Genomic DNA, 16,599 nt, shown 5'->3' on the forward strand with positions numbered 1-16,599 from the left:
CGAAACTATCCCTGCATTACCAAACTGACTTTCTTGTTGCCTCAGGATGTGTCCTACCAACCGATCGCTTAATTTAGTTAAGTTATGCGGCAAATTTCTTATTGTCCCAGTACCTCCTTGTCAGTTATTCGCAGCCGGCCGTTGTGGCCGAGCGGTTCTAGGCACTTCAGTCCGGAACGGCGCTGCTGCTACGGTCGCAGGTTCGAATCCTGCCTCGGGCATGGATGTGTGTGCTGTCCTTAGATTAGCTAGGTTTTAGTAATTCAAAGTGTAGGGGACTGATGGCCTCAGATGTTAAGTCCCATAGTGCTCAGCACCATTTGAACCATCTGTTATTCGCTGTACTCATCTAATCTTCAGCAGTCTTCTGCAGCGACACATTTCAAAAGCTTATATTCTCTTCTTGTCTACAGACCTCCTACTTATCGCTGAAGTTTCACTACTGTACGAGGCAACTCTCTGGAGAAATGCCTTCATAATAGACTTGCAAACACTTACATTTATGTTTGATGATGACTGGGTCCACAGCCTTCGTGAAATTTTTAAATGAATTCATACCGATTTAAGTTGTTAAAACGTTATTTATTGCGACTACAGTTTCAACTTGTATTATGTTTGACGACTTGAGAAAGAAGTGTCGAAATTTGAGTCGCAACAAATACTGGCTAATAGCCTACATCGAAAAGGTTTCGTTTAGAAGCTTACATTTACATTCGAATTTTCCTTACTATTGACAGTCTCATTTTATATGCTCTCTAGTTCGCCCACTGCCAAAATAGGAAAACTCTTCGATCGATTTACTTTTAGTGCCCTCAGCATCGCATGATTTAATTCGAGTATATTCCATTACGGTTTTCCTTTCTTTAATTTTGCTGATGTTTATCTTAACAATCTTCTTCAAGACACTGGCCAAATAAATAAATACCAGGAACTCGCGAAAGGCGATAGGCGATACACGAGATATTTTCAATTGCAGCTACAGTGTTCAGTGGTTAACAGCGCGATGCAGTTCTCGACAAGAGCTAGACGATTACAGCGTACGCCCTCCAGATAAAAAGTCGACAAGACCCATGCAAGTGTTCGCCGCGAAGCATCAGCTGCTGCAGCAGCAGCAGCACCTGGCGTCGCGGGCGTTCCCCGTGCGTGGGCGTGGTCCGCGCCCTTCAGCGGACCCTCCTCGTTACGTTGGCCAAAAACAAGGTGCGTGGATGGTGGCCAAAACGAGCGCCACGACGGCACCAGGTTTAATTAAGGCCCCTGTTAGCGGGGCAGGCCGGGGCGGGGTGTTTTTCCGTCCTTTGTATCTCATCTGGACGCACCCCTCGACTTCTTTTTCTCGCGCTCCGCCGGCCGAGCGCGCGTCGCCGTGCCGCGTCTAAAGGTCAGTGGCGGGCAGTGACCCGGCGCTAACGCCGGCCACCGCGGCTGGCCTACACTGCACCACATATTGGCCCCCGCATGTGTTACGCGCGGCGTGGTAGCTGCTGCAACTGTTAACGTCGCTGGCGGAGAGCGCCCGCCGAAGCTCTCGTGCTCCTACCGGGCGCGCTGGTCCGGTGCTCAAAGTCCACAAGATGAGCGAGCGAGTAAGCTTCGAAGCATTGTCTTTGGAGAGTGTGAGTGCCTACTGGGATTTTTACGAGGGGTTTCAGAAGTTACACATGTCCTCCCACGCTAAGACAACTACGCAACGAGAGTGAAGAATTATCAGAAGAGAGTAAATGTTCTTGGCTTCTTGCAGACGCGTTTCTGCTGCGGTACGGATAACAGATGCATCTCACTGTGTAACTGAAATGACGCAGCAGCTGCGAACGTACTCCACAGTCGAAGTACCTAGATGAGGCGTCTCGCTGATGGAGGATTTTTTTTTTCTGTGGTTCAAAAATGGTTCAAATAGCTCTGAGCACTATGGGACTTAACATCTATGGTCATCAGTCCCCTAGAACTACTTAAACCTAACTAACCTAAGGACAGCACACAACACCCAGTCATCACGAGGCAGAGAAAATCCCTGACCCCGCCGGGAATCGAACCCGGGAACCCGGGCGCGGGACGCGAGAACGCTACCGCGCGACCACGAGCTGCGGACCTTTTTTTGTGCTCCCGTTTAAAGGTGATGTAGACAACAGAAGTAAAACTTTATCCTTGGAAAATATGCAAATATTTCGTGAGAGTAAAAATTGTATGTTACTGCCAATGTTATTAAATCAAATAAATGACCTTGATCAATTACGCAGACACAAATCACACGTAATACGTGCGAGAATGCAGTCTGCTACCGTTGCCAGCGTTTATCTCTTGCAGCTGCTTAAACCACATCCCACGCAAAATGTCGCCACTGACTTGCTTGTAAAGCATTAACACAATGACGAGTAACCATATAGGTCATGCTAACTATCAACGAATGGTTCGAAAAGCAATTTCTCCCTGTTTAATAAATTCATGAGTTAACATAATATACAGTCAGTGATTCATAACGGCTTCCTAATGCCCCCTGAGCGTATATTCACTTTAGCCTTATAAATTGTATAAGTTACAATCAGGGGTAAAAAATCCAGAACTGCATGATACACGACTGACTCCCAAGGACAGAAACCAGACGAAGAAGAACGAAACTGGTGCAGGAGTTCCCATGTTCTAGAACAGTGGTTGCCAACCTGTTTCGGATAATTACCACTGAGTGCAGTCAGACATTAGCTAGTACCCTCCCTCTCCCCGTCATTATTACCAACTTACTTCTTTTTTTGTATCGCCATCAATAGCGTTTAATAATTCCAGCTCTGCCTGTGACAGCTATAGTGTGATAAGTCCGCTAATTTTATTAATTGTAACAGATGGTAATACAGAAAATGGAAACTGTGTTAGAGAGGTACGCTATCAGTATAGAGAGAAAAAAACGTGGAAATAAATGTACGAGTGTGTAGTCTGTAAGGAAAAGAAACACGAAATTGGGAGTTAAAGTCTCATCCAGAACGAGGCAATTACGGAAGGAGCCCAGGATAGGACACTAGAAGGATGGAGAAGGAAGTCTGACGCCCCTCTGTCATGGGAACTGTAAGTAGGCTGTTTAGGTTTTTATATAGGTAACGCCACGTAGCGCTCTGTATGAAAATCACTGGCTGTGCTGTGTGCAGTCTGTGGCTAGTTTGCATTGTTGTCTGCCATTGTAGTGTTGGGCACCTGGATGTTAACAGCGCATAGCGTTCGGCAGTTGGAGGTGAGCCGCCAGCAGTGGTGGATGTGGGGAGAGAGATGGCGGAGTTTTGAAATTTGTAAGACTGGATGTCATGAACTGCTATGTATATTATGAGTTTTCAACACTATTAAGGTAAATACATTGTTTGTTCTCTATTAAAATCTTTCATTTGCTAACTATACCTATCAGTAGTTAGTGCCTTCAGTAGTTTGAATCTTTTATTTAGCTGGCAGTAGTGGCGCTCGCTGTATTGCAGTAATTCGATTAACGAAGATTTTTGTGAGGTAAGTGATTTGTGAAAGGTATAGGTTAATGTTAGTCAGGGCCATTCTTTTGTAGGGATTATTGAAAGTCACATTGCGTTGCGCTAAAAATATTGTGTCAGTTTAAGCACAGTCTTGTATAATTGTTCAAAAGGGACGTTTCAGAACCACTCCACCATTCGCCTTAAATGACGTAATGGAACTCCGGAACTTAAACATCGTTGTCCGAGCTGGAATTTCAAAGCAATAGTTTGGTATATTGTGCCATATTATACCCTTTCATCACATATTGGTAGATTTGTTTCTGTTATATCTTCCATTTATGTGATCATCAGACAGCCTCGTCCGCAGCTCACGGTCTTGTGGCTAGCGTTGGCGCCTCTGGATCACGGCGTCCCGGGTTCGACACCCGGCCGGGTTGGGGACCTTTTCTGCCCGAGGACTGGGTGTTTGTCCTCATCATTTCATCATCATCATCACCATTCGTGACAGTGGCTAGATTGGGCTGTGTAAAAATTGGGACTTTGTACGGACGCAGATGACCGCGCAGTTGAGCGGCCCACAAACCGAACATCATCATCATCCAGCCACAACCATTTCAAATGACGTCTGCCATCAGTTTCTACAAATAATAGACGACACACATACACATACACACAATTTAAACTGACCTTTATGAGGAGAGCCTCTCAGACCACTGAGAGCCACGAAATATCTGAGCAACACCTATGCGCTAGTGTCTCTGCTTCTCTGCAAGGCATAGATATTGTGAGGAATCGTACCACTTTGTTGTACACGAACGTTGTATGTTAACCTAAGTGCTAACACGCTTCTCCGAGTAGTGAATTCGTGTATCTCGTGTACTGCGCTACGTGCGAAACGGTGGCTGGGCACAGATCTTCCCGTGCGACCCACGGCGGCTACCTCGTTGGTGGTCCGCGGTGGGTGTGCCTCTGCTTTACAGACCTCTGAATCGTTTGAACATAAGCGCGCGTGAACGTGGGCTCCCTTGCTCGGCGCCCGTGTCTGGCAAACAGACAAAATATCAGACAATGAGGCAATTAAAAACTGTAAATTAGCTTCCAGCGCACGTACACTGCTAAGCACAGGCTACGGAGATTGCGCGCCGTCCTTTGCTTCTTTTTTTCTCTCTCTCTCCTTAATAACGAGGATGAGGAGGTACAGTGCGCGAGAAGATGGAACGGGGGAGATGGAGGTCGGAAGACGAAGGGGTTAGGAGGAGGGAGAGGAGAGTGACGCAAGACTGGTGGTAGGGGAAAAAAAAAAAAAAAATCGTATCGTTTGTATTCGGCGCGGTGCGGTGCGAGCATTGTCCCCCCCACTCACTTAGCGTACGACCTGTAATTAGCCAGCGGGGAGATTGGAATCAAATTATCGGCCGCGGCGCGTCTCGCGGTAATTGAAGAAGCGCCGGACGGCCAGTATGCCCGCTTCTGTCACTCACGGCCGTCGTCCGCGCACAGCCCGCTATTAATATTTATACGCCGCTTTTTACCTCTCAGCTGCAGCGGTGAGCTGGCGCTGCCTTTTATTTTACGGCCGTGGCGGCGCCCGATGTCTCACTCTGCCGAGACCCTGAATCTTCAGCTGCCTTGCGTGTGGCGCAGGACCTCCGTCCCGAGTTTCGTTTCCTGCAGAGGTCTCGGCAGTAATTACTGTCAACTTTCTCTTCGAGGGCTCTGAGCTTAGGACGTTTTCCGTAATATCCGACACCGACCCGTGCTATACACTGCGTTTGACTATTGTAGGTACAAACGAAACGAGTGAGTAGAAGGCGATGAAACAAGCAAATAGTCCAAATAAACGTAGGTCCGGATACCAATGGTTTCCCAGTCCGACTTAGGTACAAGTGAGGGCATGCCAATTGTTTCATTCTCTTCTTTAGTGTATCTGCCTCAGGACGTGTTTCAGCTGGAGGCTCTCTCTCGTGTCCTCTTCTGAACATCTTCATCCTTCGGTTTGTAAGATTGTCCTCTTCCAATATCGTCCATCATTCTAAATCTCTTCCTACCTCTTCATCTCATTCCTTCCACTGTTCCGCCTACAACTGTTTACTACAGACAGTTCCTACGCAGTATATGTCCCAGCCGAGACTTTTTCTGATCACTTACAATAATCCATTCCTCCCCCTTTTCTTCAATACTTCTTCAGTCCTAAGTCTCCCAGTCCACTTCACCTTCTACATTCTTCTCCATAGCCACATCTCAAAACTTCCTAATTATCTCTCTCCTTTCTTTTCAACTGTCCAGGACTTACTCCTGTAGAATACTACACTACAGACATTACATTTAGTATTTTTGCTCAGCCTCACTGAAATTCTTCTAGACGTAATTGCCTCACCGTTTCAAATGCTGTTTCCGATAGAATCGTCCTCCAAATTTCTACTCTATAGCTTCCGTTACAATTCATAAAATTTCCCAGGTACAGAAGAGATTTAACTTGCGCCATCTTCTTTCCGTCTAAAAATATGTTACCTGGAGCTTCCTTTTAGCTTTTAGTTATCACTCTTATCTTTCCTATGTTTATCTTCATTCCGTACTCCTCGGCTCCTTCTTATAATGCTTTAAGGGAACAGTGCAGTGGGAAGAGGGATACAGCATGAGTATTTAATACGGTAGTTTCACCTTGCCTCACGTACCCTATGCCATTGGCATTGTGACACACATCCACCTTTAGGAGTAGTTTCCCGCTCCGAGGGCAAAAGAGTGCGCTACCGTCTACTCGCTCAACCAGCCACCAAAGCAGCTATTATTAAGTGCCACAATGAGTCGCCTTATCCCGAGAGGTATGTTACAAGACTGTTGATGTCTAAGGCTACGTTTATTTCGAAACACCGTAAGTTAGGTTAGGTTAGTGTTGTTTAACGTCCCGTCGACAACGAGGTCATTAGAGACGGAGCACAAGCTCAGGTTAGGGAAGGATGGGGAAGGAAATCGGCCGTGCCCTTTCAATGGAACCATCCCGGCATTTGCCTGAAACGATTTAGGGAAATCACGGAAAACCTAAATCAGGATGGCCGGAGACGGGATTGAACCATCGTCCTCCCGAAAACACCGTAAGTGACGCGTAAATTACAAAGTGATAAACTGCCCTTGTTTGATTATATCATTATTGCTGATACCTAAGTACTGATAAACTGCGTTTTGAACGTGTATGGGCATCGACGCGGAGACATACTGAAGTCTGCGGTGACTGTCTGCAACGCTTGTTGTAATGTTTGTGTCCTCGAGTGCACATCTGCACTTTGGACCCCCCGGGACTCTCTTATTAGGTGTTTATGTACTCCGCCGTAATACGAGACCACTGCTTTCCTGAGGTGTGTTGATTAGTATTATTTGCTTCTTTCATTCACCTGTACTTGTCCCCGATAATATCAATATACCCTGCATATTTCACATTTCTCCGTGTGAGGCCTTCGTATTGTGTACAGATGTTAAGAGGACGACTGAAACGAGAAAAACGAATTTATTTACAACGTATGGTGCCAAAAGATCCACACATGTGGAAATTTTCGATAGTATGCTAAACTTTTGTAGCCTCTCATATCGTTGCATTCCTAGCGGTGATAATGCAATAAGATATGAAGCGGAATGAACAAGTGAATCGGTAGTAGAGACGGGCGAGAGGACGACATAGATTTGAAAGTTGTTGCAAGAAAGTGTAGACTCTGAACTCGGTACTGGTAGCTTAAAAGCTGTGAATGGTTAAGGGTTTAGAAGTTGAACTGAAGAATATGCAGTTTTTAAATTGGAATGCAGAGGTTTCTTTTAGCTCTTAAGGTATGCATTTTAGAGCTCAGGCTTGCGAGACTTTTTGTCTTGTTGTCGTCCGCACTACCATCCCTGAGATTGTGGTGTTCTGATTCACCCTGTACATACCTTATTTACTCATAATAACACAACCTAACACCTAAAGAGGATTTTATCCATATTCACAATGACCGTGGAAGCCTACACATTTATATCACCTCGGCCACTGTTCTATGAATTGTTGGCGCGAGCGCATACACGCATACACACTCCAGAAGCCCCGATCACGTCATATGTGGAGCTAGGCGTTTCACAACAAGCAGGTCTGTTCTTTCCAAAATCTTCGACAATCTACCACAATATGTTTCAATAACTCCTTATTCGACCCAGAATCGCCCTCACTGTGGTTGTCCTCGCTACAACCTGTACATAACAACGTAGTGTGTAGCGCCTGTTCTCAGTTTCTGGGGGCGAACTTCGCAACCCCGCAACGCCGTTCCAACCGCAGGTGCGCCGAGCACCTCGCAGGCGGCAGCGCTTCGGCAGATTTTCGCCGGGCGGGCACATCATCACATCACATCACATCGCATCCCGGTGTAAGGCGAGCCCTTGGCGGCGGCGGAATGCAGGTCACTGGAGGCGCTGGCCGCCTCTGTCGCCGAGGTGGCGCGGCGCGTGGTGTAGGGTTGCTCCGAAACCGTATCCGCCGCCGCCGCTGCCGCCTCCTCCGCCTCCGCGGAGCGGTTTCAGTTACGCCTCGGGAGGCGGCCGCCCCGTCTTCCCACAGGCGGCGGGCTTTCACCGCTTCCCACTGTCGCCGCCGCCCATCACCCGTTCCGCGCCACTTCTCTGCTGCTCACACCCGATACGTCATCGGCCCGAAATATCGCTGTCTTCGCTGCAGTTACCCACACGCGGTCGCCCCGAGAGCTGACTTATTTCTGCTCTTTCCAGCTACCTGCGTGAGGCGTATCATTAGTTACACTTTCGCCAGAGAGTAAGAAGCTCAGTAAACGAAGCTTTACAATCCCTCGTTGCAGTTTTGTTGCTACAACGTTCAGAAGTGACTGAACGATACAACGACAAGAGCCCTTTTCGAATTCCCTTGCAGCCATCGTGTTTTATCGAATCTCGTCGGCCGAGTTGCGTCTGGTTATGTTATCCATTTTCCATTATTTTTCTTTATGGGACTTAACTTCTGAGGTCATCAGTCCCCTAGAACTCCTTAAACCTAACTAACCTAGGGACATAACACGCATCCAAGCCCGAGGCAGGATTCGAACCTGCGACCGTAGCGGTCACGCGGGTCCAGACTGTAGCGCCTAGAACCGCTCGGCCACTCCGGCTGGCGTTATGTTACCGATACACAGGAAGTTCGTATAGCACGTGCGTTTCGAATTGTGGTTAATATTTAAGTCATTATCTACCCAGCATCCTACACACACGCTAGTAATTTGTAAGAGAATCGGAGAATTACGCTGCATCACTGATACTAGCTCAGCTGTTTCTTGACTTTTATTTTTCATTGACTTCTGGTAATATACAATACTAGGGATGTTTAGAAAGTTGGGAATTATAGGCAGTGAAAATCAGGACTGTTCTATTTGAAACGGTTACCTACTCCTTCCAGCTACTTCTCTACACAAAAAAATGGCTCTGAGCACTATGGGACTTAACATCAGAGGTCATCAGTCCCCTAGAACTTAGAACTACTTAAACCTCCCTAACCTAAGGACATCACACACATCCATGCCCGAGGCAGGATTCGAACCTGCGACCGTAGCAGTCGCGCGGTTCCGGACTGAAGCGCCTAGAACCGCTTGGCCGGCGCTTCTCTACACAGTCACCGCTCCAATTTGGACATCTGTCGTAGCGTTGTACCAACTTTCCAATAGCCTCGTCATGAAATTCTTTTGACAGAGCTATGAACACTTGTTTCTTTTCCATACTTGTTTTTTTCTCCAGCTGCAAGGCAACATTATTCATTGAACGCAAGTGGCTTCATAACTCTACGTGATTAATGTGCCTTTCCCGACAGCCTCAGCATTAAGGACTATCGAATTGTGTAGGTGCTCGTGGGAAGAAATAGCATTATTATTTGCATAATGGGAGTACGAATACCCTAACTACTCGATGTTAATGCTGTACGTTGATACTCAATAGCTCTGTAAACCCACTATGCAGGCAAAACGGAGTCGCAATGTTGCAATCTGCAGGATTCTGCAGTCAGTACTGGAAGGCTCAGGAACGAAACACTTTGTCAGAAGACTCCAGAGTGTTAGACGATTAAGGCTCGTAGAAAAATGAGAGCCAGGCGTTACAGAAGTTTCGCTATGGCAATAATTTTAGTACTTGATAACGAGCTATGTGGGCTGAATCAAGAAGATATCTCTGCATTTGCCTGGCGGGCAGCAGAAAATTCGTACAAATTCTGTAGTCTATTGGAAGGAGTTTAATTTATTATAGAACTGTTTTTGAATTCAAAATAATGTCTGGAATTCAATAAGAGATGAAATGGGTACGGAGAGGTGCTCCTACATCAACTCTATAGTCCGCAAGCTACCATGGGGTGGGTGGTGGCGATACCATCATAACTTCCTCCATTTGTATGTTCAACCCTAAAAGGAACTGAATCGTGCGTATGGGATATTTGGCTGGGATCCGCTTCAGGGGAGTTCGGCCGGCTGGTACAAGACTCCTACTTCCCTAGCTGATGCATACCTTGCGGGACTAGCATACCTGGAAGAATGGATATTGCAGAGAAATGGTTTAGCTACAGCCTAGGATAAGTGTTTTCAGAACGAATTTTCCTGTGCAGCGAAGTGTACGTTGATTTTAAACTTTCCAGGTAGATTAGGACGGTGGGTGCTGATACGTGTCTTGATAACTCAGTCGGCAGAGCCTTTAAAGGGGAATAGCAAAGGCTCCGGGTTCGAATCCCGGTCCTGCACTTAGTCTTAATCTGCGAGGTAGTTTCAGTTGTCATGTTACTTCCTTGAAGTTTCGTCAGTGCGTGTTTATGGCACCAATCGTCACTAGGTATAGTGAATGTTTAGCAAGTGTCAATGACAAATAACCATGAACTGAAAAAGAATGACAATAGAGAACAAATCGACGAAATTCTGTCTCGAAATCTTGCCCAGAATCTAAGCAGATTCTGGTCGTATATTAAGTACATCAGGAGCAAGACAATCAATACCTTCCCTGTCCGACAGCAATGTTAATGTAAGGGAAGTCGGTCATGAATAATGACTTTATATTAATTTTCGTACCGCGCGGGATTAGCCGAGCGGTCTTAGACGTTGCAGTCGTGGACTGTGCGGCTGATCCCGGCGGACGTTCGAGTCCTCCCTCGAGCATGGGTGTGTGTATTTGTCCTAAGGATAATTTAGGTTAAGTAGTGTGTAAGCTTAGGGACTGATGACCTTAGCAGTTAAGTCCCATAAGATATTAAAAATATAAAAAAAAATTAATTTTCGTTGTGGATAGGTTTTGCCAGCCAAACGACTGTGAGTGAAACGCCAGAGGCAACTCGTAGAGAAGCTTCGATAAACAAATCGTTCGCACAATCCTAGGCGCGGTTGTGTTCTCTGGCAATGCCACGATACGCTCCAGTAAACCGATCTTCATCTACTCTTCCTTTGCCCGACGTCAAGTTTCCCCTCACGTTCTTGTTGGCGAATTCAGGTCACAGGATCTGCTACAAAAACAAAGTGACGGTTGATTAGCACTGTGCGAGGTTACATCGCAGTCCTCCGGGCGATAATTCCCCCGCAATTATTACGGACGGGCTGTGCTCCCTGGCCACGCGTAATTGCGTGTACACTGTCGTGCGTGCACGATGACGATAATCCGACAAGGGGGCTATCCTCCTTTTACTGCACGTCGTATTCGTCAGCGTGTATGCGACCGGGCAGTGTCATCGCCGAAAGGCTCCAGGGAGCGAGAAAAAGTGTCTGCTACAGCGCGAGGCACTCAGCGTGGTATCTGTTTCGTGGCCATCACGAGTGTACACGCCACATATTAAATCCATTATAAAGCGCATCAGGAACGGACCAGGTGGGAGCATCCGCCCGTGCACAGGCCGACGCTTGTTTTGTTTTGCATTCTTATTAGCCGCCGGCACCGCCGCTGTCTGGCACGGGGGGAGGGAATATCTCAGCCTTCCATCTAGGAGGCAGGCCCGGAAAGTCTTTTTGATGGATAACGTGGATGAGTGGACGCAAACAATGTGTGTCAGGCGGCCAGTCTGAGGGAGATAAAATTTAGGCGGATGGTAATAAGAAGCCTTGACGTGTTCCCAGTCAGTAAACGTTATGCGCTGTTACTGCATTTACGTGGTTATTTATATTATACCGGAGATTACTCTGAGAATTTTGAGGTATACTACAAGGCGATATTACCCAAAATATCTCCGTAAAATGACGAAGTTCGTGTTGCAGTGAAATTGCGGGTCCTATGATCCCAAACAAGTTTTGGATATCCTACGCCACACACCATAAGACGACTTGCTGAGTACTGACGTAAATCACACTATCAAATAAAAACTATCCGGACACTTCTGGTGGCCATTAATATGGGGTGTCTCCATCCTTCGCCTTTATGGCGGCTGTTGGAGATACTTTAAATGAAGTGTCAATGTCTGTGGAGGAATGGCAACCCGTTCTTTCCCAAGAGTCGAAACCAGAGAAGGTTGGGATTTGGACGGTGGGGTCTGGAACGAAGTCGACGTTCTGACCCATCCTTAAGACATTCCATTGGGTTCAGGTCGGAGTCTGGGCCGGCTAGACCATTTCAGGAATGTTCCTGTCCATAAACATGCTGCGTTATGATAGGGTGCATTGTCATGCTGACACAATCATCACCTTTGAACTGTTCCTCTACTCTATGCAGCAAACAATTCTATAAAATGAGTTCATATCCTTCCACATTTAGCGTTTTCTTAAAGGCAGTAACTGGACCATACCCTAACGACGGAAATACTCCCATACCATAGCATCGTCTCCTCCAGTACTTCAGTCCGCGGCTCGTGGCCTACTGGCTAGCGTTGCTACCTCTGTATCACGGGGTCCCGGATTCGATTCCCGGCTGGGTTGGGGATTTTCCCTGCCAGGTGTTGTCCTCATTATTCCGTCATTATTCGTGAAAGTGGCTACATTGGACTGTGTACAGATTGGGAATTTGTATGGGCGCTGATGACCGCGCAACTGAGCGCCCCACAAACCAAACATCATCATCATCCAATACTCCACTGTTGGTACTATACATTATGGCTGGCAACGTACTCCAGGCATTCAACAAACCCGAACCCTTCCATCGGATTGCCACCATGTATGGGGTAATTCATCATTCCAAATCACTCGTTTACAGTCATACACTACTTACTGGCATCGCTATCTGCACCACCTACACTGACTACAAGAATGAAGGCTTACGAAGGACTGCTCGATTATTCTACCCAGTGATGTTCAGCTGCCTACGCACGTCATGTGCTATCTGGACTGCTGCTAGCATTTTTCTTCCGTTGACTTCTTGCGATTTTTTTATTTTTCTTTACAAACAGCCTCCACAATGCTCTGTTGTCCCTGCAAGAAGTTAACGTGGGGTCTGACTGCTCTTGGTATGGGTTGTTTCTTCTCGTTCCATTTTGCAGTCACATCACCAACAGTCGACCTGGGCAGCTTTAGGAGGGTTGATGTGTCTCTGATGTATCTGTTACTCAGGTGAAATATAATGACGAGTACACGTTCGAAGTCACTGAGCACTCTTGATCGAACCATTCTCTTAGTACCGCATCTCTGCTTAAAACACAATACTTCGTGCCTCTTTAACAGTCGCGGGTCCGTCTCTCGTGACGTCTAATGGTCAATTCCGCATTACATGGTGGTGTCCGAATACTTCTGATCAGCCGGCCGCGGTGGTCTCGCGGTTCTAGGCGCGCAGTCCAGAACCGCGCGACTGCTACGGTCGCAGGTTCGAATCCTGCCTCGGGCATGGATGTGTGTGATGTCCTTAGGTTAGTTAGGTTTAAGTAGTTCTAAGCTCTAGGGGACTGATGACCACAGCTGTTAAGTCCCATAGTGCTCAGAGCCATTTGAACTTCTCATCAAATACTGTAAACAAAACGTGGTTATCTCTTTATCTGATAAAGTCGTGGTAGGGAAATTTACCATGCACCACCCTTCGAGTTGTACGAAGTGTGCACCTGTATAATGTGACATTGGTCCCATAGAAACTTACCACCGCCACCAACAGACTTGATCGGTCTGATAGAGAATAAAGTCTCGACCATGACGTACGCTAGAACACGATTGACTTTTACTGGGTTTATGGGGCTTTTCTGGAGGATAATGATGGTTGCCTCAAGACACTTAGTGTCCACAAATGGCTGTAAATGTGCGATCAAGACTTCAGATTAAACGCGTAGCCAATGGCCCCCAAATTCAACTCAAGTCAAGCAACGAGAAGCAATCTTTTGGTTAGTGCCCTCATTCATACGACAGAATCTGTAGGTAATGATTACGAGTTCGATCAAGATTTTCTCGAGTATCTTTCAGTGCTGAAATAAATTTCGCATACCTCAAAAGGGAGTTATTGAAAATCGATAAAATTTCGTCGATTGTGTCGTTTTCTGTGCGAATACTTTGCGGCAAGAGCTGTGAGAAGCAGTGAAGACTGCTTGGTTCTGGACTTCTATGAACACTTGATTGAGACGCTGAGAGCTGTTTTGGAGCACACGGCCTCTATTAATTTTCCGTTCAGCTGTGTTTGTTTCATTTTTACTTTAGCTGCATTCGATTTCGAAGACTTTTATGAGTCCAACTTCAGTTAGTCAGTTGTCGAAATACAGAATCTTTTTCTGCTGTATCACAGCGTCCTCTGAGGTAGTAAACATTCAAGTATTTTTGCTACATTAGGTGATAGTGTGGACAGTGACAAGACGTACATGCCGGTGGATTTCGATGGTTGAAAGTGTAAAGATGAAGCCCTAAAAGGCTACGAAATCAGCTGCAAGTAAGGTAAACAACAAAGCCTGCTGAATGGATGATTTGTATGAAAATAAGTAACCTGCACCTTACAAAACACCTGATTACAAAAGCATTAATGTGTTAAATATTTGACGTTAAGTATATATAAGCCTTATTGTTGAAAATAATGTAGTTTCTGATGGATGTCAAAGTTTATAATGATATTTCTCCTGAAGTATGTATCGTACTATGATATAATTTTGTAGCTACGTTTAGTGGCATATGTGGATACTGTCTGAGAACTGTATTGTGAATGGAGTGAGGAGTAAAGAAGTAATAAATTAAAACTTCATACTCGATGCTGAAGTTCTACTGCACGAACAGCGAAAATGTAGTTAGTGATAATTTTTTTTTCTCTTTTACTATCTTGTAGGCGGGTGTCAGCGAGAAAGAGTTTCGAAAAGGTTGATATGTAAAGTTTACCGTGTGTAGCTAAGTACTTGCACTGTCAAATACTGGACGAATATAGTCTGGATAATTTGCACGCCGTGTGTTCTGTCTCAAGTCATATACACAGATTCTAACTTTGATACTTGAGTTATTATGTTGAACCTTTAAGGTACGGTTACACTTCTTAATGAGCTGATGATGACAGAATTTTGTATTTTTAACACTGGACATAAGTTTTTTGTTGTCCCTGGAAGCTGATAAATAGGCAACCTGCAGCTGGGACCGGGTGACCCGTTTTATATCTTTAATAATACAGATAGCCTGAGTGATGCAAAACAAAATGATTTACAACTGCAGTCCCAACTATCGTGCGTCATGGAAGCAACAAGATCACTTCCAACTGGTCTGTCTGCCATGTCTATTGCTACTGGGTGGCTTTCCTAGATAGTACGGTTCGTCATGGTAACTAGAGTCCAGTTCAGTTATTAAAAAAAAAATTCTAGCTCCAGTGGGGCAAAGCCCAGAGGGCGGAGTGTTAGTGGCCGCTATGTTAGTATAATCGTAAGGTTAGTGGTGTCAGACAAGAGACGTGGCGGCGACAACCTTGCGACTCACCGGCGTCGAGGATGCGCTGCTTGACGCTGTGTTGGCGGCTGTGCCAGAACTGCCACGCCTTGATCTCGTCCTCGGGGCTCTTCTCCTCGCGGAACATCAGCATCACGACGCTCTGCAACACACAAGGCGCCCGCCGCGTCACCAACACGCTCTCTGACAAGGCCCACCCGCAAGGCGCGCGGGCTGTGGCTTACAACAAAAAGCGATTACTGTCCTTACCTTGTGAATTCATCCTCTCAATTTCTTCTCAAATACGAGGTGAGCATAAAGCCCTTCCCTGACCGCAAAAATGTACTTGTAAGGACTGAAGGGGGTGAATTAAATTAGGAAACACAACACATTAAACTAAACTAAAATTAAACTCAGTCCGAATAGGCCTTGGAAGGCCCAACGGTACCGACCGGCCGCCGTGTCATCCTCAGACCACAGGCGTCACTGGATGCGGATATGGAGGGGCATGTGGTCGGCACACCGTTCTTCCGGCCGTATCTCACTTTACTGAACCGGAGTCGCTGCTTCTGAATCAAGTAGCTCCTCAGTTTGCCTCACAAGGGCTGAGTGCCAACAGCGCTCGGCATACCGGATGGTCATCCATCCAAGTGCTAGACCAGCCCGACAGCGCTTAACTTTGCTGATCTGACGGGAACAGGTGTTACCACTGCGGCACGGCCATTGGCAAACACAACACATTACCATGCCTAATACGGTGTAACGGTGTAAGGAAGACTTTGTCATAAAACAACTTCCAGTGGCGTCGGAATGGATAGATATACAGTTCATGTATTGTTTCAACAGAATCTTATACCATTATTCCCGCAAAACTGGGGGACTTCACGCAGCGATGATGGTGTTGGATAGCGATTACGCTTTCTTCTCTACAAAGTAGAGCATGGCAATAATATTGAGATCTGGTGATTGTGGTGGCCAGGATAGATGCGATGATTCTTCCTCGTGCTCACAAAACCAGTTCTGGACGCCAGTTGCGTGAAGAGGAGCCCTGTTGTCTTGGAACATCACAGTCGGGGGACAAACATTGTACAGTGTACCATAGGATGGCCCTGGTCAGCCAAAATAGTCACATAATACTTGGCAGTAATGCGATCCTGCGGGCTACCCATGGCGTCCACGGGATACCACGATATGGCTGTTCATAACACCAGCGAATCCGCGCCATGTTTCGCTCTTGAGCCGCAAACTCTGCCGGACTTATGGATCGATAGAGAGTATCCAACAACTTGGCCACCACGTTCAACAGACATAATCTCCCTTGTTGCGGGCTATGTTAACATTGCCTGACATGATTCTCATCGAACATTTATGGGGCATAACGAGAGGTC

At 46.4% G+C, this 16,599-nt stretch overlaps 1 protein-coding gene across 1 annotated transcript in view; it reads right to left on the bottom strand.

Moving 5' to 3' along the window:
* The window catches only part of LOC124798717 (protein grainyhead), a 217,372-nt gene that overhangs the window by 66,901 nt on the left and 133,872 nt on the right, over positions 1-16,599 (bottom strand). Inside the window, exon 5 of the mRNA XM_047262244.1 lies at positions 15,251-15,374. Within this exon, the coding sequence (XP_047118200.1) occupies positions 15,251-15,374 (124 nt within the window). The remainder of the gene's footprint in view (positions 1-15,250; positions 15,375-16,599) is intronic.

This window comes from Schistocerca piceifrons, chromosome 5 (genome assembly GCF_021461385.2).
Source record: "Schistocerca piceifrons isolate TAMUIC-IGC-003096 chromosome 5, iqSchPice1.1, whole genome shotgun sequence".
Lineage (NCBI taxonomy): Eukaryota > Metazoa > Arthropoda > Insecta > Orthoptera > Acrididae > Schistocerca > Schistocerca piceifrons.